This window comes from Phaenicophaeus curvirostris, chromosome 5 (genome assembly GCF_032191515.1).
Source record: "Phaenicophaeus curvirostris isolate KB17595 chromosome 5, BPBGC_Pcur_1.0, whole genome shotgun sequence".
Classification (NCBI taxonomy): domain Eukaryota; kingdom Metazoa; phylum Chordata; class Aves; order Cuculiformes; family Cuculidae; genus Phaenicophaeus; species Phaenicophaeus curvirostris.
In genome coordinates, this window is record NC_091396.1 from 62,471,065 (window position 1) to 62,494,206 (window position 23,142).

The 23,142-nt window shown below is 43.6% G+C and overlaps 1 protein-coding gene across 1 annotated transcript; it reads right to left on the bottom strand.

Annotated features, from left to right (window-relative positions):
* Positions 1-2,044: 2,044 nt before the first annotated feature.
* Positions 2,045-22,834, bottom strand: DHRS7 (dehydrogenase/reductase 7). Its single transcript, XM_069856904.1, has 7 exons — positions 22,699-22,834; positions 16,024-16,176; positions 9,880-9,986; positions 8,647-8,886; positions 4,458-4,580; positions 2,904-3,119; positions 2,045-2,239 (listed from the first exon to the last, which is right to left on the bottom strand). The coding sequence occupies exons 1-7, from the start codon at positions 22,823-22,825 to the stop codon at positions 2,204-2,206; spliced, it is 1,002 nt and encodes a 333-aa protein (XP_069713005.1). The 5' UTR covers positions 22,826-22,834; the 3' UTR covers positions 2,045-2,203.
* Between the last annotated feature and the right edge of the window lie 308 nt (positions 22,835-23,142).

Here is a 23,142-nt window from a genome sequence, read left to right on the forward strand (position 1 = left end):
ACTTTAGAGATCACTGAATCCAACCATACCTGTCCACTATTAAACCATATTGCCGAGCACCTCATCTGCCCGTGTTTCAAACCCCTCCAGGGATGGTGACTTTACCACTGCTTTGTGCAGGCTCTGCCTGTGCCCAAGAATCCTTTTGGTGAATAATTTTTCCCCGATAAGCAGTCTGAACCTCCCCTCCTTTTGTTCCATCACTTGTAACTTAGGAGAAGAGACCAACACCCACCTTGCTACAACCTCCTCTTGGGTAACTGTAGAGAGTGATAAGGTCTCCCCTCAGAAGACCCAAGGACCCCTTCTGTAGCAGTATTCATGTACCATTCACATACCATAAAACAACAGCAATTGGTTTAATAGAACAGTGTTAGGGAAGCCAAGTTTTCCAATGGCAAATGCTTTGCCTTTCTGGAAAAGATCCTGCTTCCTGCATTTTGCTTGAATCCCAGCTTCCTTCCTGAAAGAGGTAACGTCCTCTCGCCTGGTCCCTGTCGCCTCTACTGCTGCTCCTTCCATCTTGCTCTTTCCCACACCAGTGGTGGCCACTGCCTGGTCCAGGATGGGGGGCCCACATTTACACACCTGGCAGCCACTGTCTGTAGCGCACGCAAGAGAAAGAATCTTCCTACCTGAGCACAACATTCACACCTTTTTTTGGCAGAGAACAGAAAACGTGTATGTAGTACATGGAGAGCAAGCCTGCTGTGTACAGAACTGCCACATCTCTGGTTTGGAGGATGGAAGCTAAGGCATCCTAGGAACATCATCTGCATATGTGCTGTATCAAGAGTAGCTGCATCTTCTTCTTGCAGCCTGACTGCTACCTCTTCAGCACATTTCCAAACTACAGTGTGGGAACTGGTGTCTCAGCAATTTAAACACCCTTCTGTTCTTCCAGAACTGCAGAAGACCTGACACTCCTCGTTTGAGCAGCCTTTTTTCTTTCTATCTATCTTTGTTAAAAATCACATTAAAAAATGCCATTCACAGGTCATTCTTTGCTAGGGCTGTAAAATTACAATCATTTCAAACAGGTGACTATTATCTCTCAATGATAGAAGCAAGATTTTTTCTTACCTGGATAGCGTGTGGCCTCAGGTGTATCCAAACGTTACTGCAGATTTTGTCAACAGTAAGAAGATCACCAGTACAGATGAGTTACCACTGCAGAGGTCCTTCTCACTCATGGTTGCATTGGGTGTCAGTGGGATGGTGGTAAATGTTCTCAAAAATACAGCCCTCGGTTCCTGAGGGCCATTGCTCTCCAGCACCAAGACACCAGAACCGTTGAGACTGGTTCTGTACAGGTTTGCTTCTGATTGAGCTGGGAAGTTGACATCTGGTTCATGCTTAAACTGCCTCTGAGGTGCTGTCTGCCCTCAGCTTGAACATCAGCACTTGGCTATAAGCAGCCTGCTGAGAAAAGGATTCCTCATCAATACTTGCCCTTTCCTGTAGCGAGAGGCTGTTCTGCTGCAGAGCCTTCCTCTGCTCCTCTCTCCCTGATGCTTTATGGATCTAACATGCGCCAGCGGCAGAGCAAGGCTGAGCGCTGCCTCTGACAGGGGTTACAACTCCACTTTCGCTCTCTCCCATCCCCACTGCCTCTCTGGACACTGCCCACTCCTCAGACTTCACAGAGCAACCGGACTGCAGCACTGAAAGACCAAACAATTAAGCACTTCTAAACACTGTGCCAGAAGGTCAGGGATTTAGCCCTAAATACACGCTGTGTTCTCAGGCCACCTGTACAGCAGCCCTGGGGCTGGATGCAAAGACAAAATGCAATCTCCTTTTCCCAAAGTAACACAGAGTACACATCCTTACCCTTCACAGCACAAGCTTCTACTTGAGGGTTTATTTCAGGAATGAAAGTGGAGGAAATGAGATCCTGTGGGTATATCATTTTTATCCTGCTCATCAAGTATTTGCCAATGTCAGGGCAGCAGAAAAACAAAATAATCCTGCCTGGCCACATCTGTCTCAGCTCTTGTAAGCTTAAAAATTCAGCCTCTAGGAGATTGACATGAAACAGGTATGTTTAGAAAGAGATTTTTATTCTTTATACAGCTTGATAGTTTTATCAAGTTACATGATGACAAAGGTAAAACAGATAAAAAAACCTTTGTTTGCAGGCATGCAATATGAAAAACATTTCTCAGCCTTAGCGCAAGCAGGATTTTGTACGTATTTATCCTTACTTCTTCTTTCTTGAGTAAGAGACATCAGCATCCTGGAGTGAGAGGACATTAAATCAGTATTTCCCCCTGCCCCGATTTCAGTCCTTTGTGCAGTGCTATTTTGCTTGACCCAGCTAGTGACAGTGAGCAGTCAGTGTGGAAGCAGGAAGCTTTCAGTTGCACGTGCCAGCCTTATTTTTGCATTTCCTGCTTCTGCAGTACTTGCACAAGGGGTTTTTTTGTACCAAGTTAACCAAAAACACAATAGGAAAAATAGGATCTACCAAGCGGTACTGCAAGAACAGAACACAGCACTGAAAACACCCTCAGGGATGTGAACACGAGTGATGAGCCCTGACAGACATCAATATTAGCACACTTGTGGGAGTGGCCCGATTATGTGCCTGATGTAAAAACTAGACACAACCAAGAGAGAGATTATCAACAGTCCTAGTTCCAAGCTGCATTCAATAATTTACACCAGTGCCTTCTTGGTCAGCTCTGCGTTCAGAACCTACAGCCATAAGATGACTGGAGCAAGGCCTTTGGCACTACAAGATGGAGTCTGGCCTGGCATCAGCTGCTAAGGAAGCGAGGAGAGAAAAAGGAAACAGATCCAAAATGCAATCCCAGCATTCCCACTGCCAAAGAGTGTTAGCAGAGTAAGAAAAAAAAAAAAAAGAAGCAAGCAAGCAGAGGAAAGATGAATAAACTTACCACTCCGCTTTTAAAGTTCTGTATCCTCTTCTTGCCCATTTTGTTCATCAGCCACCACGCCCAGGTGGGTGCGTACTGCCAGAGGTAGCACACGGCCAGGTAGGGGTTGTCGCTGACCCAAGCCTCCTTCAGGTCATTGGCTACGCTCACCAGCGTGAGCCGGACACAGCGGTCAGTTGGCATCTTGTGAGACTGATCACCGCTGCTCTCTATGGCCTGGAGGGGACAGAGGGCACAAGGGGCGATTAGAACTAGACTTCTGGTTGTGGGAGAGAAAGGGTCACGCTCTGTGCAACACACATTCCTCCCAGTTTCTCCACCGGGCATACGCTTAAATACAGCATCTTTTTAACTAACGCCTTGACTGATGGGTCAAAGGCTAAAAGAATGGATGTTCAGACTTCATCCTGCTTCAGCTTTATCGTGAAAATGACCTATCAGGACAAGTTACCCATTCTGCAGCTGAGGGCTCAGAGAAATGGGAATTTTCCTGTTCCCACCTGTCCCCCCCATTATCACTACAAGTTACTCAGTATCCAAGTTAGTAGATAAGGCCACATTCTCTGTTAACTTAAATATACCTGGGCAGCCATCTCAAACAAGAGAAAAGCAACAGGCTGCTTTAGTGGCAGGGATGTCTCACTTTAAATCTTGTCCACACTAATTGCTTGGTGAACATCAGCCACAGCCCTGTGAATTTATATACATTGCACTCCAGCAACAACAGAGAGCTCTGTCAATCTGTTCTTATCTTTCCCAGGGGAACAGCACTTCAGTGTTTCTCCAAGGTCTTTTGCCATGTTGAAATCTGAGGAATTTGTTTTGCAAGCTTTCCAGATTGCTCAAAAAGAACATCTTTGCTCACACAGAAGTATGAAGCTTTTCAAGCCAAAAATCCTTGCGGAACTTGATTCAACAAAGGGAGATTTTATTTTTCCCCCCCTCTCACTGGTGGGTTATCCTGAGCTTTAAATCAATTGAATTTAGGACAGATTACCAAATTGTATCATAAGAACAGTTTTTTCCAGCTGCTTTGTTTGTCAGCCTTTATTAAAAGCAATTGTGCAGTTGGAAGGTTTTGTTGCTTCTCCTCGAACAATCGCTAACAGGAAAGGAATGCGTGCCTCGCATCAGCTGACGCTGGCAGCTTTGCCAACAACCTCGTCAACCCAACAGGGACATCGTGACTAGGGCAAACAAACAGCTACCTGTGCAGAATACTGTTCTGCACACAGAACTGTGTCCAGAAAATCCTGGCCTTTCCCCCAAAAGTGCAGCAGGATAGACACACAGTAAATTTTACTGGATGTCAAATGCACATATTGGAAGAGAGAAGGCATAAAAACCCACAAACTTTATTTTCATTTAATGTAGACTTGATACCTCAAAGAACTACAAGACTATACATAGTTTTGCACCAATGGAAGCACTTCGCAGTAAGAAGCTGAGGTTATAGTGTTTGCTAAGAGTTTAAAAAAAAGAAAAGAAAACCATGGTAGCATCACTGGGCCAGCAGCAGAAGTTGAATTTATCACAGCAGAACTGAGTCCTTACCTTTCCGAGATTCTCTGTAAAGACGTTTTGTATAATCTTGGATTGTACCGGCCCTGGGCATATGTTGATAATACTGATCTCAGGGTAATCAGTCAGCTCAGTCCGAAGTGAATTAAAAAAACCCTGGAGAAAAAGACAATGCTGTAATCTTCCTTTGCTGTATTTCTGTATGTAGCAACGCTTAACTGACCACATCTTTTCATTCTAATTCTATGCTGAAAAGACAGCAGTATTCCACTAAAAGCCATTCCTACCACTTAGTTTGACTTTTCACATTCAACGGCTAATTATATCTGCAATCACAGACAGACATCAATATCTAAATCACTGAGACTATCCCAGACTTCTCAAACACAGTAATTTCTTTAAATCAGTGCCAGATTCTGCTGTCCCTGCACTGTGACCAAGCCTCACTGTCTTGGTATCGTAAGTTCCACCATCCGCAAGAACTGTAATATTGTGGAGATGATCTTTTACAGGTGAGGTGTTCTTTGTGGTGAGATTACAGATTTCAAATTGTTCTGAGTGAGTGGCACAGGTTTTATATGAGAGGAGGAAACCTTTTCAGCAGGGGCTCTATCTACAGTATATACAGGTTCTCTAATTCTAGTGCTTATCTATATCCAAAGGTAGGTGGGATGAAATTCCTCCCAGAAGAAAAGTTGAAAGTTCATAAGTAAGAAAAGAAAGTGCTCTCTTCTTTAAATTCAGGCAGGAACAGGCCCAGGTTTGGGAGCAGAAAAGGAACTCAAGTGCAAGGGGAAGAACCTGAGTGCTCACACTAAGCCTGGGCTGAAGCAGACACAGCATCTGTGGAAGAGGAACTGCTTTAAACAGTCCCTGGGCCCTTCCAGCTCCGTGACCAAACCCTAGACAAGGCTGAAAAAGGCAAGGCTCAACTGACTCCTGCTACAGCAGAAACACAGAAATTCCCCTAATGACAAGAGACTGAATAAAGAGAGCAGTTGCTGCTCAGTGCAGTGCATGTGCTCAATTAGACAAGTAACTGATGCAGGAGCGTTTTCACAGAATCATGGAATGGTTTGGGTCAGAAGGGATCTTAAAGATCATCCAGTTGCAACCTCCTGCCACAGCCAAGGACACCTTCCACTGGATCAGGTTGCTCCAAACCCCACCCAACCTGGCCTCAAACACCTCCAGGGATGGGGCAGCCACAACTTCTCTGAGCAACCTGTGCCAGGGCCTCACCATCCTCACAGGAAAACATTTCTTCCTAATATCTAATCTAAATCTCCCCTCTTTCAGATGAAAACTGCTCCCTGTCACCCTACCCCTGTGCTCCCTGATAAAGAGCCCAGTGTCCCCGCCACCTGCAGCTCTGGAAGGCTGCTATCACATCTCCCCAGAGCCTTCTCTTAGAAGCTGAAAAACCCCAACTGTCTCAGCCTGTCCTCTTAGCAGAGGTGCTCCAGCCCTTGTGGCCTCCTCTAGATTTGCCCTAACAGATCCACACCCTTCCTGTGCTGAGGGCTCTAGAACTGAACACAGTAACCTATGTGAGGTCTTAAGAGAGCAGAGTAGAGGGGCAGAGTCACTTCCTTCAATCTGCTTTTTTGAAAGCCATCATTTCCAATCCACTCCACAGGACATAAGGATGACGCATGATCTCCACGAGCATCATCACACTAGGAGAGAAACTGCACCAGTCCGATTCAGACTGTCGTGGACTTACGCTCTCACAGCACTCCCAGAACTGAAACAAAGCTTAACTTCATCAGTAGAATGCTATTACTAAGAATTCCAGTTGGCATGAATCAAAGTGTGATTGTTTCAAGAATTTAATTCTTAACAGAATTCTTTCCTTCCTCCTCCAACTGCCATTTAAAATAAATTTATAAAAAAAAAACCCCACCAAGCTGAACAAAAAGAGGGACTTTTTTCAAAAAAAGGCATAGTGAAGATGGCAGTGTAACTGTGTCAGCTGTAGGAGACTCCAAGGCATGAATTAAAAAAAAAGAAATAAACTATAACAGATGAATTTGTGATAGAGAGGCACACACATTTAATAACTAATGGCCAAAATGCAATCTTTGTGTCAGTAAGATCTTAGAATAAGGATTGATACATGCTGGAAAAGCACAACAGGAGAAGCATCACTTTATGCTTCATCTCATTTTCCCCTACCCTCTCTCTAGCCATTTCATCTCAGTCACCGCTAGCAGTGGGCTACGGGGCTGCCTGCAGAGGATGGCTATTCCCACAGACCTCCTTCACCTGAAATGCACTGGTGAAGTCTGGTGCTTCAGAAAAACTATTCTAGATTTTTGGGGTACATACCCACAACTATCCACAACTCCAGACTGATCAGAGACTCTCAGACAGAATCTTTTTGAAGTCTGTATTGCAAATCACATGTTTTAACATCTGCCATTGGTATTTGTAGAATTACTGTGAAAGGAACAATAAAGTAGTTTTGGAATCTGGCCTGTTTTTTGAGCAGTGGTAGAAGCTAACAAGATATAAGCAGTTCAGCTAGCTTGTTTTAATTTATCCAGAAACATTAGTAAACTATCTCTTTAAAGCTTCTTGCTTGTTCTTGATCTTAACAAGAGATTCAGAGTTCTGGGAATTTTTAAAGCAACATGTGAATTCCTTGTGCTCTGCAACTGATTAGCCACGCTCAGACCAACTACAGCACAGCCAAAAGATAATTTAACTGAAAGAATGCTTAATAAATAAGGAAGTATAACAGGAATTCATGCTTCTTCTCATTGCATTCTTCTAATTTAAACCTACTAGACTCAAACCCAAAGCAAGCAATTTCATCGCTGCCACTCAAATGAAGAGCAGCCACTACGACAATCAGAGGACTGGGAAACCTTCCATATGAAGCAAGGATGAGAGAACTGGGTTTGTTCAGCCTTGAGAAGAGAAGGCTTAGGGAGACCTTATTACCATGTACAAGTACATAAAGGGTGTCTGCCAAGAGGACGGAGACTCCCTTTCTACAAGGAGTCACATGCAAAAGACAGGGGGTAATGGCTATTTGTTGCTCCTGGGGAGATTCCAGAAGAAAATTTGTCATCATGAGAACAGTTATTGGAATAAAGTCCCCAGGGAAGCAGTGGATTCCTCTATACTGGACAATTTTAAGGCTCAGCTTGACAGGGTTCTGCGCTGTCTCATCTAAACTATGTATCACCTAAAAGGTTGGACCAGATGATGCCTGCGGTCCCTTCCAAACTGCCATTCCGTGACTGTGACCTCTCCCTGTCACTAAATAAAAATGTTCTATTAGCAGAGACCTGTCACTACCTTCTATACCTTCATTCTTGTGTCTTGTGGCTTTGAGCATTAGCCACTTGTTACATTTTTGTTAGTCAAATTGTCAAAAAGATACTGATCCCATAGCTTAAGCAAAGCCATTTACTCAGTTCATGTGCTTTAATACACTAGGGAGGAAGGTGCCAGTTTTTTAAACCCTCACTAAGCGCAGCTGAGGTTTATTTTACTGGGATCAAAAGGTACATTACCAGGAAGGCAAACAGTGATAAGACAAATATGTCTAAACAAATTTACTAGTTAAACAAATGATTCCTCAATGATACAGGTAGCTTTTTTTCCCCAGATACTTTTCTGAGCTCTTCTTTTTTGGTTTTCCTAAACAAGAAGATTTCTTTCAAAAACTCCAAGCAATACTGAAAGGTAAGCGTTATGCAGAAAATCCCCTCCTAGGACACTCTGAGCTGCCAGCTCTTCACACTGCAGGGAGACTCAGAACTGTTAGGACAATTCATTCAGATGTTCCCAGCTAGATCAGGGACCCTCATTTCTCCAAGCAGTCTGCTCCACCACTCGCTGTTCTGACTGCACTGTCCTCAAGACTTCCTGTAGCTGAATTAAGGCGAGAATATCAGGGCTTCTATATGCAACAGAATAATCTTCTGATTTAGGTCTTCCTTCATCTGAAGGCCAGTTTATGTCTTGTGTTTCACACTGGAATTTAACTATGCGTTGGGTTAGGCCCAACTAAGATGGCATCTGAATTCAGTCAGGAAAATAAATCCATGTTGGGAGTTAAGATATTGCATTTCAGAGCAAATTAATTTTAAAGGACTATCAAAACCTGAGGAAGTTACATATGCTGTGTGCAATTTTCCTGCACAGCACTCACTGATGCTGTTCTGTTACAAAAGAAGCCTTAGTTAATCTCAGACATTTAACTTACCTGCAGAGCATGCTTGCTGGCACAGTAACCAGAGGCCAAAGGAGCTCCCATGATACCCATCACACTGCTCACAGTCACAATCTTTCCTTTTTTCCTTTGGATCATGTGATTCAGGACATGTTTTGTTAAAGAGATGGTACCTAGGTAGTTGAGTTCCATTATGGCACTGTAGACATCCAGGTTTGTATCCACAAACAGAGAGCGCTGGGAACGTCCACCATTGTTGATCAAAACATCAATCTTGGGGAAAATCACAAGGATAAATGTGTGTAACATGTGTTGGCACTTCCTCAGGCAGTTGCTAAGTGACCATCCTATTTTCTCTAGCGTCACCTCTGCCACACACAAGTCTGAGGTAACAGCTGCTGAAGTTTCAGCAGTTGCTCTCCCCTGCTAAACTTCCGCTTCAAACTGAGGGCTGGCCAATTTCAAGCAGAATCAACAAAACAGGAACACGGTGTTTGATGCCAAACAAGGTTAACTCCTAGTACAGGAAAACCAGCAGCTGGAAAGTCATTTTTCCACATAACTTTTTTTCAACTCTATGGCACTACAGCAAATAACACTTTGGGCTCAGATCCCACAAGGTGACCTCTGAAAACAGGTTTTGTGCAAACCCAGAAACCAACCAGAGCAAAGGACAGAAGAAACAACTCTCTTAAAAAAAATTTCAATGTGAAACCAAAACATCAACGGACTAAAGGCCTAGATTGAAGCTTTGCATGCTGTACTTAATGTTAGTTACACCTGACTGCTATTTTCTTAGCTCCATACTCTGGACAAGCAATTTAGAAAACACCACATAAAATAAGAACAATTGTGCCCGGTGGTGTCCAGTTTTGTCCCCTGTGGGTCTGAACCCTGCTTACATGCATTACTGAAACTACAAAATAAAGGTTCTGCCTTTCATATGCAATTTTAAGCCCCAAATACACAGCTGAGTGTTGTTCCAGATGGTCCAGAAATTCAGTGATATCAAGCAAGTGAATTTTTTTAGTTCTTGGTAATAACCAATGATGATTTGTCCATTGCTGCCTCTCTGCAAAGCCTGCTGAAAGGCAGAAGGAAGTCACAGAAGGAATGAAAACCCAAATACTCTTTGGCAGATACATATTGAAACCCAAGAAATATGTAGACACTGCTGAACTAATCATGTGATAAAATAAAAATGAAATACCAGCATAAATGCAGGTACAGAAGACAGAGAAGTTTAATCCCAGAAGCACCTCTTACCTTGCCAAAATGCTTAAGGACACTGTTGGTTGCAGCTTCATGGGAGCTTCTATCAGTCAGGTCAAGACGCAGAACAAGGATATCTTTTTCGCTCAAGTTGCTGATCTCTAAAAACAAATGAAGTGAATGGCAAACAATATGACTGTTAACATAACAATTGTGGGAAATGTAAAGTGCTTTTAAACATCACATTTTCATAAGACACCAAGAAATCACAACATTAAGTTGGAAATAAAATGCTTGCTTTGTTTTCATTTTATCTCCACACAGAATCCATTTTTTGTTTGTTCCTACCAAGTCTCTATTTTCTCATCATTACGTTTTTGCCTGCGAAAAGCCTGAATTTATTAAATAGGCTTGTATAGCACAATATAGAGCATTCACTTCTCCAAGTAAATTGCAATAGTTGGAAGTAACATGCAACAGGATTTGATATTGAGAAGTTTTCACCAAGCCATTCAGAAGCAGAGCACATTGGCAGCCTTGACACTTTGCTTGTACGTTAGCAGGTCAAGCATGTTTATTTCTGATGACAGGACCAGCACAACTAAGACCCAAAACAACATATGCACATGAGTAGCTATGCGGCAAAGTCTAGAGAAGCTGGATTCTTGAAGGAGGTAGAAGGAGAAGGTTTTGGTTAACTGTCAGCTTTTACTACATCCATCTCCTGAAATAAAAGTCAGCTGTCATCAGGTCCAAGCCTTTATGCTGAGTGTTTCTACCACTGTCTCTTGTGCACAACTGACCTTTTCCACACAAAGTATTTCTGGAGCAGCGACTTGCTACCCTAGAGTTCTAGGGGAGATGACTCACAAAAATAAAACATTTTCAAAGTTAATCTTTTCAGCTGTTTTGGGGGGAGTTTGTCTTTTTTTTAACTTTATTTATACTAATTTGATACTGCTAATTTTGTTCCTAAATTGATTCCTAGACACAAGTAAGCGTACCTGCTTCCCTTTAACCAGCTGCGCTCTTTAGAGAGCCTAAGGATCTGATTTTTTTAATTGCTACCTCTTGCATACAGGTATGGTTGAAGTTTGTCTTTACAAAAGCCATGTACAAACAAGGAGGTTACTTAAACTTGTAAGTGGCCTCTGTGCAAAGGTCACTCCTATTCAGGCTACAAGTTAGAATAAATCCATCTGCCTGGTTTAAAGTTACCACTACCTCCCTGTATTGCTCCCTTCAACCACTCCATGTGCAATTTCCCCTCCATCTCTTCCAGTAAGACAGCAGTAAAATCCATATAGTTTAAACTACCCTCCCAGAGACACACTCTGCCTCGCACTCCAAGCAGATTTGCACAACTGAAACCTGCTGGGACACGGAGTGTTTCTGCCGTGGATTAACAAGACCACACAGTCAACCCAGCCAAGAAAGCTGCATAGGGGAAAAGAAAAAAAGCAGAGGAAGAGACACAAACAAGGAAGGGAAGGAAATGCTTTTTTATGCGATGTAAGAAACTTCTGATTCCAGGAAATATCGAACCAGAGGGCTAGTTCTTATTTTGGCGCAGTCAGTAGTCCAGTTTGATTTCTACCCTCAAAGCACTTGGACCATACAACTCCATCAGCCCCCTCAGATATCAGACTCTTCATACATCTTTTACAAAGCTTCAAACCTCATTACCCCTTTTCTAAATGACTTCCACTAACCATCAATCCCCTTGTTATTTCTGGCAGACAACTGAATCGGTACACGTCCCAGTTTCTACACTGTGGAATGAATTATGTTCTCCACTTCTTTTACTAATAACCTCCATAATCCTACTTCTTTTTTTTTTTGCCTGCTACCAAATTGATGTTTTTAAAGGAATAATTATGATAACCTGGAAAACCACTTGCTTCCAAGTGGGAGACTTCAGAGTTCATTGTTTTACACAACTGCTAACACACATTAATTAATATCCTTTACCATCCTTTAGTGAAGTGTTTCCAGCTGCAAAGCAAATTGCATGCAGCCACCTGCTTTTGGATGCGATGGATCTGAAACTGAGCACTCAAAAGCTCAGTCTGCCCAGAACAACAGCCATTTCCAAACATTTGTATGTACTTTCTGGAGGTCTTGTAAAGTCTCCTTACACAGCAGCTTCACACAACATGGTTTCTTGTCAGGATCAAACTGCCCAACCACTAAGCAGCAGGGCTTCTGACTGGCATCTTCCTATCAAGGTCCTACCAAAGGACATGGGCTGCCCCTTCCCTCTTGATGGTTCATTAAGTTCTAGTTATGTTGTAACCAAAACATGGTTTCAATCACCTCAATCCCACTCGTTTTTTGAAGGACAGCTGCATAAGTAATGCTGACTTAAATATCTTGTTATGACATCAAGTGTACACCTCCTTCCTGTGGAACTCCCTAAAGGATCTCAGCTCAGTGACTCTTTTCAACAAATGTTAATCCAAGACAGCACTTTCTCATAACACAATAAATGCTATTACACAGCATAGACCCTTTATTTCCCACGTATTCAGCACTTTCATCTTTTATTTCCATTTTGTATGCTGTCCTTTAACAGAAGAGAAGCTTTTAGCAGGGATTGAACAAGATGACCCCTTGAGGTCCATTCCAACCTCAATTACTGTATAATCCTATAATTTAGACTGTCTGTCATTCATTTGGCCTATCTATATTTAAATCATATTTAAGCTCTGTCAAACCAAGAAACTCATAACCCATCTACTTATTTTTTTATTTATCTGGGGGGCTTTTGAAAGAAAACAGCCTCCAAAATTATTGGTGAAATTCAACTCATGTTACAGAGAGCGGCTGGGGGAAATACAGAAACCATGGAAACTACCCAAGTTGTTTTCTCCCCCTCCTGCAGAGATATCTTCAGCTGGCATATGCATGACTCAACACATTACCATAGCTTTTATGGGACTTTCCTTCTCTCTCTCTCCCTTTTTAAGCTGTGTAAAATGCATAAGCGTGTATCACAGGGTGAAGTCACTGAATTTTGAACAAAACAAATGTGGTTGCTTCTGACATAGACAGGTAAACTGCCCAGTTAAGTTGCTGCTGTGTGTAGCATCTACAACTGCCATGTTAAAGCCTATTTGCTCCAATTGTGCCATATAATTCAGCCAAATTCAAGTTGATGTTACGTGTTGCAGCTTGATCTTAATTCGTCCTATGCTACTTAAATCTTACAGAATACTCTTGAACTCAAATGCAAAAAGAAAACATGCAGGTGGAAGCAGGGACAAGCCACCAAGGGAGCACATGGACCCACTGCCCAGGCATGCAGGAATGGAATCAGGAAAATGAATGCTCATATGGAGTTGAAACTGGTGAGAAACATGAAAGGCAACAAGGGCTTCAAAGGTACAGCACCAACAAAAGGAAGAGCAAAGACAGAGCAAGCTCACTGCCAAACAGGGATGGCGATAAAGTGACAAAGGACACAGGAAACCATGAGGTACTCATCGCCTTCTTTGCCTTAGTCTTCACCGGTAAGATCTCCTCTCAGGCCTCCCACGCTCTGGAGGCCAGGCTCTGGGGGAAAGAAACACTACCAGCATCAGAGGAAGACCAGAAGTTAGGGACAAACTGCATGTATGAGCAGGGCAATATATAGAGGCAAGATTTACACGAGCTGACCATCTCTGGAAGGTACTTGGTAAGCGTAGCTCCCCAGTCACGAGAAAAACAAATGTCACACAGCCTAACCTCAGTCCTTGGGAAAACTACGTGGCAATTCCTCCTGAAAGCCTTTTCCAAGTACATGAAGGACAAGGAAGTGACTGGGAAAAGCCAGCATGAGTTTAGCATGGACATATACTGCCTGACCAACTTAACTGCTTTGTGTGATGAGATGACTGGCTCTGTGAAGGAGAGAGCAGTGGAATTGCTCAACTTGACATGTAGCTTTCTATGTTGCCTTCCATAGCATCCTTGTGGCTATACTGGGGAAATATGAGCGGCCTAGACGAGTGGATTACAAAGCCAGTGAAAAACAGGCTGGATCATCAGGCTCGATGAATAACAACCAACCAATTAAACATGGTATCTCTCCATGATCAATGTCTTTTAAATTACTCAGATGAGGTTGGAATTAGATGACCTTTAAGGTCCCTTCCAACTCAAACCATTCTACGACTCTGTGATGGGACAAAACACACAAGTTTTCAGCAAATCTTCCGCTACCATCATGTTCAAAGGAGCAGTGGCTATGCTGGAGGGCAGGACTGCCATTCAGAGGCAACTTAACAAGCTGTAAGAACGATCTGGCAACCGCATTAAGCTCAACAAAGTCAAATGCAAAACTTCACACCCGGGACAGAATAACACCATGCAATACTGCAGGCCAATGTCCAAATGACTGGGTATCAGCTCCCCAAACAAGACCTGAGGTCCTGATGGAAGGACAACAGCAAGTCAAACTAAGTCAGCTGTCAGCTCTTGCAATTACAAATGCTACTAGGCTGCACTAGAAAGAGCGGAGTGAGGGAAGTGATTTTTAAGTGCCTTTACTGGAGTACTGTGCCCACTTCTGGACCTCTTAGTTCAAGACAAACTAATAATGATATTAAATGATAAAAATGATAAACTGGAGAAAGCGTAACACAGGGCCAGTGACGTAGTTAGGGGGTCTAGTGCACATGATAATCAAGGAAAGGGGTGGAAAGCTGGGTTTATATAGCCTTGAGAAAAGAAGGATAAGAGTGGAAGGGGGCCCAATTACTCTCTCTCACTACTTAGAGGCTGGCTACAGAAAATACAGAGTAACTACAGTACTAAAGAGTTTCCAGTACTCCTCTTAATCTTATTTATAGTTAAAATAAAGTTCTGTAGGGTATATTTGCAAAATACATGGCTACACTAGACTTTAGAGCTTGTATGTACCACAGCTGAAACTTTCACGGGGTTCCTTCAAGTTGGCAGAGGCAGAAATCATATCACACAAACCTACTCTTGGTTCATAACAATCAAATTAATCTTTCTGAATATTCCTTAGCATCCTTCACTCTCACACGAAGGTTGCCTGAAAATGGATGTCCAGGATTATGGCTCCTGCCAGCCTAACTCCTGGTATTGGTTTTGCAATGACAACTGCTGTGGACTCAAACATGGTTGCATACTTTTCTGACTGCTAAACATTGTGCCATACAGCACTGGATTTTTGCTATGATTACAACCTAAGCACATTGTCATCTTACTTCCCTTGCTTCTTTTTGAAGATAACCTTTTAAGGGACATCTTTTTGAAGCATCAGAAAACTGAAATAAGGAGCTGTGCATTTTTGAATCTTCTTGACAGGTTTGCATAGTGGCCTGCTGCAACTTTTACATTTCTAGACAGGTTTAGGTGCTAGCCCAAGACAGATGTTTCATTACTCACCAGCACTCACTCCAAGTAAACTGCAGACATTCTGTCAGCACTACCAGGAATGAACTGTCACTGTCAATATACCAAATAGAAAATACTGCTTACTGAGCTACAGAGGACATGTAATCCGAAGAAGACATAAAGCTAGTCATGTTCAAAACTTCTGTTTATCAGCATGAATTAACTCTCTATCCCACTTGCTGCCAAGTCAGAAAACTGGAGGAAATAAGAAAAAAAGGTGGAAGGAAGCCAAACTACTGACTCAGCAGACTTACAAAAGGTAACTGAATAGTTAAACATCCCACTTCACACTTGTTCCTCTTCATCTACAGGAGATCCTCTTTCTTGCACTTGCTCAGAACAACTCTTTCTGAACACTCCTATCCATTCTTTTTCCAGATAGGAAAGTCAGTTATCAGTCTGACAGTAATGTGCATGACCCTGCAGAAAAAAGGCTTTCTCAGCAGCACACAGCTACATGATTGGGTTCTTAGTAGGATGATGTCCCTTAGATTATTTCCTCCCTTCCCTGCAGTATTTATTCCTTTTCTTAATCTAGCATGTTACAAGACCACTTGAAATTGATGATTCTTTGGTAACACTGTCTTACGAAGGAACTCATAATCTCAGTCTATTCAAAGGCCTCAAATGCACAGCAAAGCTCCATGTGGTTTATGTATAGCTTAAGCTGTGTATAAGTTTTACTTTCATCATTAAATTTATTCATGTGATGTGCAGGCTAGTATTTCTGTGGCATCTCCACCACAGCAGGAGTGGAACGGCTCACAGGACGTAGTAAGTAGTACTTACGAAGGCATTTCTTCTTCACTCTTTCCAGCTCATCCTCTCTTCTCGCTGAGATGGCAAGCAAGGCTCCTATCCTTGACAGCTGGTAGGCTAATTCTTCTCCAATTCCACTAGAAGCTCCTGTCACCCAGACAACTTTGCCACGCAGTTCATTTTCTATCAAAAGAATCAAGACAGCATTTCACACATTGCCAGTGCTTGGATGAACATCTAAGTCACTGTCAGAACAATCCAGTACTGGTTTTAAGAAACATGCTGATTTTGGGGGACTATTACAAAATCTTGACTTCTTTGTTTGTTGGTCATGTGCAGTTGTGAAATCACTCGTATCTGTTCTGTTGCCACTTGAACTTTGTTCCAAGGTTAATCTGAACAAACACTGATTATCTACCTGATAGAAGAAATCTGATTGAATTTCTGCAAGCCATCCACAAACAGCATTTCCATTAACCTCATCAAAAATGCTTCAGAGGAAAAGGGAGAACAGGATTCTTGGAAATGACAGGAAACAGTCACTGTATTGCAAATCCAAACAAAAGCCTAAGCAAACCTTTCCTAATAACATTCTAACTCAGAAATGTTCCAAAGTAATTGCCAACAGAACAAAATTCTGAGCAAAGACAGTTAATCGGAACAAACCAAAGAGGTTTTCACCCATGTTATTTTGCATCTCATGCAGGTTAACTCTTGCATCGGTCAGTATGCAGCACACAGTTTCCAAGGTCTAAGGTCACGCGTGTATTTTCCATGTACTCATTGTTCCTACCCAGCCGTGCTTTTTAAATCTGTACTAAAAATAACAGCATCTTACTCCTTCCACTGCTCTGTCTACACGCCTGTTGCCCCTTCTTTGCAATCATCCCCTCTCTGTGATACAGCCACGTGCAGGGAAAAGGCTTAGCTTAGATATATCCAAAATCATCAAATACAACAGATGGTTGGAAATCATCCATTTAATTCCAGAACACAACTTAGGGATGAACGACCCCAAATATCAGAGCACCTCCCAGAAGGTACCATTGCCTAAATTCTGTGTTTTCAAGATCAGAGTGAAAATCAGTCTCCGTGAAAATCTGACTGAAGAACTTGGAGTGCTCCTGAGAACAGCTCTTCCTTTGATTTCTCACCTTTGTACAGAAAAATATCTCAACTATGTCTAGCCAACTAAGGAAGATGTCATGGTTTCATTGAAATAGCAGAGCCAAATGCTGTTTCTGACACTCAAAGCCAGTTCTATTCTGAAAACGGCCAGAAGGGCATTTTTCAGCTCACTGAAACTTAGCCCTTCATTTAATTTGGTAAAACTATTTCTTTTTCACTGCAGTGACTGGGATTGATCTTACTTCCTGCTTACTTCCGTAATCAGTTCCTCGTTCTCTTTACACTATGCTGTGTTTCAAGTTTTACGTTGAGAGTCTCAGCGACGTAAATCCCATAAAGAGACCAGCACCAAAAGCTTCCACCCTTCCAACAAGAGCAGAGAGCACTTGAGACTAACTATCAGAGCTCAAGCTGAGATTGTGGGACTGGAAGGGAGTATTATTTCTTTTATTAAGCTGACTGTATTTTAGCCAAAGAAAAATCCCTCCTAAACCCAAGCTTTGGAGTTTTTGCATTGTTTGGGGTTTTTTGTTTGCTTTTAAAAACAATAACAACAGCAACAACAGTCACTTTCCAAAGCAGGATGCTTATGAACTAACTTGAGAGGGGGAAAGAGGTGTTGCCGGAGTTGCAGGAATAAGCATTGTATTAATAATTACACCAAATGGCTGCTGTCTGTAAAACTTACTCTCACTTTTCCTGCAGCTTTTTTCCTCCCATACGTTACCATTTCATTGAGTTACCCACAAGAAACCTGAGGGCTCATCTTTCCTGTTACATTTTTTTGGCAAAAAATATTTGTAGACAAACACTACATGAACGAAAGAACACATGGACACACTTTCAACCCTGCTTACCACACTCATCTCCTCTTGCTACTGAAAACCAGTCTGCTTCCTCCTACCACTTAGTTTCCCTGCTTCCAACCTGTCTTGGGCTGCTTCACTGCAGTTATTCAGGATCTTGTTCTGTGGACAGAATAATTAGTTAAGATAAGCAATGATTCCCCAGTGCTGATAGTTACCAAGCACTGAGCTACTGGGAGTTAACATAATGGAAAACCTAGGTCAAATGATGTTGTAGAATAAGTATCAAACCACCAGCTTGCTCTACAGTAAATGCCCTCTTGTTACTGGAAATGAGTTTAAAAATTAACCACATCAAATTAAAAAATAAAAGTAGATTATGCTATTACTAACCATTAATTACTGTGTTACAAGCCATAACAAATGACAGGCTGAACAGAGGCATACTGCAAGTGACCCAAGAAGTGCTTTTGTAGCTCTGTTTAGTCTCTGTCCCAATATTTTGTAGCTCCTATAGCACAAGGTTGCTGTGCCATTTCATTCATGGAAAAAAACTGGGGCGGGAAGGATTAAAACTGAACATTCCTCCTATATCTTTACAGAATCACACCATTATTCCCAGTTTTAAGAGCGGACTTGGCAGTTATATAGGCTTTCATACGTAAAAAGGTTCCTCCTCAGCTGGATAACGTGATGCTGGCCTGTGAAAAGCACAGTTTAGAGTGGCCACTGCTCAACGAAACACAACGCGTAAGGAAAGTCACACAACCCTTGTCTTCTAACAACACAAATACTTAGAAGACGGGAAACAATCCAGCACCTACCAATGGCAAAATCCAAAACTGACATCTCCCTATGGAACTGAATCATAGAAATGGAACCAATCTTACTTAGATTAAGACGTAGAGCACTCCCTCGTGTTGCTCAGGCCTGGTAAAGGATGTTTGCTTTCTAAAACTCCAAAATGAGTCTTGGAGAGTTTATCTGCCAGCATCTTCAGTATTATCTGGATTACACTAATCACTTTATGCATTCATCATCAGGCTTTTATTCATTTCTTTTGTTGTATACATTCCAGCCATGCTCCAGTGACACCAAAAATGCTGGTAAATAAACTCTGAGACTTTCATACAAGAAGCAGTTACTATTACATAAAGTAGGATATTTTTGATGTAAGCTAAAGCAGAGTCTAGTTTCATCTAAGTAATTGCATTTTTTGAAAGTCAGACAGAATGCCCCTCTGATAGCACGTTTTCTTTTAGACAGTGTTTTTCCAGACACTATTCATTCCCTGGAGATGATAACACCTTATATAAAGCATGACCTGTGCTGAACAGATGTGTCTTCTTTAGCCATGTCTTTTTGCAGCCCATCTCTATCTCAAATGCAAGGTCAGGCAGACCTGGAGCCAAAGCTTCTATTTAGCAAGAGATCTGACTGTTGGGAAGTTCATAATAACATTAAAATGAGTCCTTGGGAAGCAACAGAACATGCGTAAGATAGAAAATGCATAACATTTCTGGTAAAATTTATGCACATACATATAAGGGTTCACATACAACACGGGTTCACAAAAGGCAGGTCTTGCCAAACTAACCTGATCGCCTTCTATGACAAAGTGACTTGGCTGCTGGATGAGGGAAAGGCTGTGGATGTATCTTCCTGGACTTCAGTAAAGCCTTTGACACAGTTTCTCACAGCATTCTGCTTCAGAAACTCTCAGCCTCTGGCCTGGAGAGGTTTTCCTGGGTGGAAAACTGGTTGGCTGGCTGGGCCCAGAGAGTGGTGGGAAATGGTGTGAAATCCAGCTGGAGGCCAGTGACAAGTGGGGTTCCCCAGGGCTCAGGGCTGGGTCCAGCCCTGTTCAATGTCTTCATCAATGACCTGGATGAAGGCATCAAGTGCACCCTTAGCAAGTTTGCAGATGACACTAAGCTGGGTGGAAGTGTTGATCCGCTGGAGGGTAGGGAGGCTCTGCAAAGGGATCTGAACAGGCTGGACTGCTGGGCAGAGTCCAATGGCATGAGGTTTAACAAGGCCAGGTGCAGGGTCCTGCACTTGGGGCGCAACAACCCTGTGCAGTTGTACAGACTAGGAGAAGTCTGTCTAGAAATCTGCCTGGCCACGTGAAAGGCTGGACTACTATACTAAACCACAGGGCTTAGATAAAGAACCAAAACTGCCAGTGAAATTAGCTGGGCCTCTACATAAAATTATTAGAGGGACTTGCTGGCAGCCGTCGCCGCAGGAAACACTGAGGAGGCTGGAAGGCTACTGGGCAGCAAGAATGTCCGTGTCAATTGCTTGGAGGAGCATGGCATGACCCCTCTAATGCACGCAGCATACAAAGGAAAAGTAGACATGTGCAGGTTGCTCTTGCGACACGGAGCTGATGATAACTGCAATGAACATAAGCATGGATATACTGCCCTGATGTTTGCTGGACTCTCAGGAAACAAAGACATCACCTGGATGATGTTAGAGGCTGGGGCAGAGACTGATGCTGTCAGCTCTGTGGGAAGGACAGCAGCTCAGATGGCTGCTTTTGTGGGTCAACATGACTGTGTGATAGGAATGGTTGGACTCGACGATCCTGTGGGTCTCTTCCAATCTGGTTATTCTATGATTCTATGATAAGTGGGAAAAACATCCTGTAATAGCTCTTGGCTCACTGCACACAGTTGACGGAGTCCTTGTGTTGCCCATCCCTGATTCAAGGGTGCTTGCTTCCCAAAACTGCAAATTGAGTCTCAGAGAGTTTATTTGCCAGCATTTTCACTATCAAGTGGAAAATATATTCTGTCCCCAGCTCTTGTCTGTTGCACATCATCAATGGGGAGCACTGCCTCATGTTTTCCAGCCCTGATTAAAGAATGCTTGCTTCTTAAAACCCCGAAACAAGCCTTGGAGAGATTTTTTACCAGCACTTTTGCTATCGAGTAGGAAATATATTCTGCCCCAGCTCTTGTCTCCCTGTGCAGCATTGACAGAAATCACTTCCTCATGTTGCCCAGCCCCGACTAAAGGGTGCTTGCTTTCTAAAGCCCCAAAACGAGCCTTAGAGAGGTTTTTTGCCAACATTTTTGGTATCAAATGGGAAAGGCATTCTGTAACAGCTCCTGTCTCCTGCACACAGCTGATGGAGATCATTCCTTGTGTTGCCTAACCCTGATTAGAGGCTGCTTGCTTTCTGAAACACCAAAATGAGCCTTGGGGTGTTTACCTGCCAGCATTTTCACTATCAAGTGGGAAATACATTCTATCCCAGCTCTTGGCTGCCGCACTCAGTTGATGCGGATCATCCCTTCATGTTGCCCAGCCCTGATAAAGGGTGCTTGCTTCCTAAAACCCCAAAACAAGCCTTAGAGAGTTTATTTGCCAGCATTTTCACTGTCAAGTGGGAAATACATTTTGTAACAGCTCCTGTCTCGCTACACACAATTGATAGGACATACCTACTTCATGCTTCCCAGCCCTGATAAGAGGGTGCTTGCTTTCTAAAAACTCCCAAAGACTCATCTTGGAGTTACTTGCGAGCACTTTCACTAATAAGTAGGAAACACATTGTCCTCAGCTCCTGTCTCCCTGCACATCATTGACAGAGAGCACTAGTTTGCATTGCCCAGCCCCAATTAAAGGGTGGGCAAGTGCTTTCCAAAACCCCAAAACGAGTCTTGGGGTGTTTACCTGCCAGCATTTTCATTACCAAGTGGGAAATACATTCCGTCCCCAGCTCCTGTCTGTTGCACATGGCTGATGGAGATCACCCCTTCATGTTTTCTAGTCCTGATTAGAGGGTGCTTGCTTCCTAAAATCCCAAAAATGAGTCTTGGGGGGTTTATTTGCCAGCATTTTCAGTATCAAGTGGGAAGTATATTCTGTTCCCAGGTCTTGTCTTACTGCACGTGGTTGACGGAGAGCACCCCTTCACGCTGCCCAGCTCTGATTAAAGGGTATTTGCCTTCTCAAACCCCAAAAGGAGCCTTAAGAGAGTTTATTTGCCAGCATTTTTGCTATCAAGGAGGATACACATTCTAACCCTATCTCGTCTGTTGCACATCACTGACAGAGAGCACCCCCTCATGTTGCCCAGCCCCGATTAAAGATTGTTTGCTTTCTAAAACTCCAAAACGAGTCTTGGGGAGTTTATTTAGCAGCATTTTCGCTAGTAAGTGGGAAATACACTCTCTTCCCAGCTCCCTTCTCGCTGCACGTCACTGACAGAGAGCGCTCCCTCTTGTATCCCAGCCCTGATTACAGGGGGCTTGCTTTCCAAAAGCCCCAAACGAGCCTTAGGAAGTTTATTTGCCAGCATTTTCATTGTCAAGGGGGAAACACACCGTCCCCAGCTCTTGTCTATTGCACATCACTGATGGAGAGCACTCTCTTGTGTTTCCCAGACCTAATTAAAGGTCGTTTGCTTTCCAAAACCCCAAAATGAGTCTTGGGGAGTTTATTTGCCAGCACTTCCACTAGTAGGTGGGAAACACACACTGTCTGCAGCTCCCTTCTCGTTGCACATCACTGACAGAGAGCACTCCCTCTTCTTTCCCAAGCCTGATGAGAGGGTGCTTGCTTTCCAAAACCCCAAAACGAGCTCTGGGGAGTTTATTTCCCAGCATTTTCGCTGTCAAGGGGGAAACACACCCCGTAGCAGCTCTCGCCTCGGTGCACGCGGCGGCTCCAGCCGCTGCAGCTCCAACTCCAGCTGCAGGTCGAGCTCCATCCCCCTCCCCGGGGCTGCCTCCCCCCCTCTCCGATGCGGCGTTACCTGGCCTCCTCCCGCTGCGCTCGGCCCAGAGCAGGGCGAGGTCCCCGTCCGCCCGCAGCCATCGCCTCAGCAGGGCCAGCAGCGCCGCGGCCGCCAGCGCCAGGCAGAGCGCGCAGCCCCACGCCATAACAGCCACCCCCCCAGCACAACCCCCGCCCGCGCCTTAAGGGCCCAGCGGGGCCGCCCCGCCTCCTGCGGACACGGGCAGCTCCGCCCCGAGCCGCACGGGGCGTGCGGGACGAGGGGAGAGCGGGTGGGTGACCTTTAGTTGTCCCAGGAGGGGTTCAGCTTGGACAGGAGGAAAGAAACGTCTTACAAGTTGTGGGACCGTTTTACAGAGAACAAGGCCTGGATGCTGTGAGACTGAACAACTCTAACAAGGCCTTGAAACAGAGAGACGAAAGAAGAGGCCGGCACTCTCCTTTCCACTACTTCCCTTAAAGT

Excerpts from the sequence above, each read along its gene's own strand:
- DHRS7 (XM_069856904.1), bottom strand. The coding sequence starts at position 22,825 with ATGGCGTGGGGCTGCGCGCTCTGCCTGGCGCTGGCGGCCGCGGCGCTG. Across the intron at positions 9,987-16,023 it reads AGTGAAGAAGAAATGCCTTC|AGATCAGCAACTTGAGCGAA; the intron begins GTAAGTACTACT and ends ATTTGTTTTTAG. Across the intron at positions 3,120-4,457 it reads TTACAGAGAATCTCGGAAAG|GCCATAGAGAGCAGCGGTGA; the intron begins GTAAGGACTCAG and ends TGTCCCCTCCAG.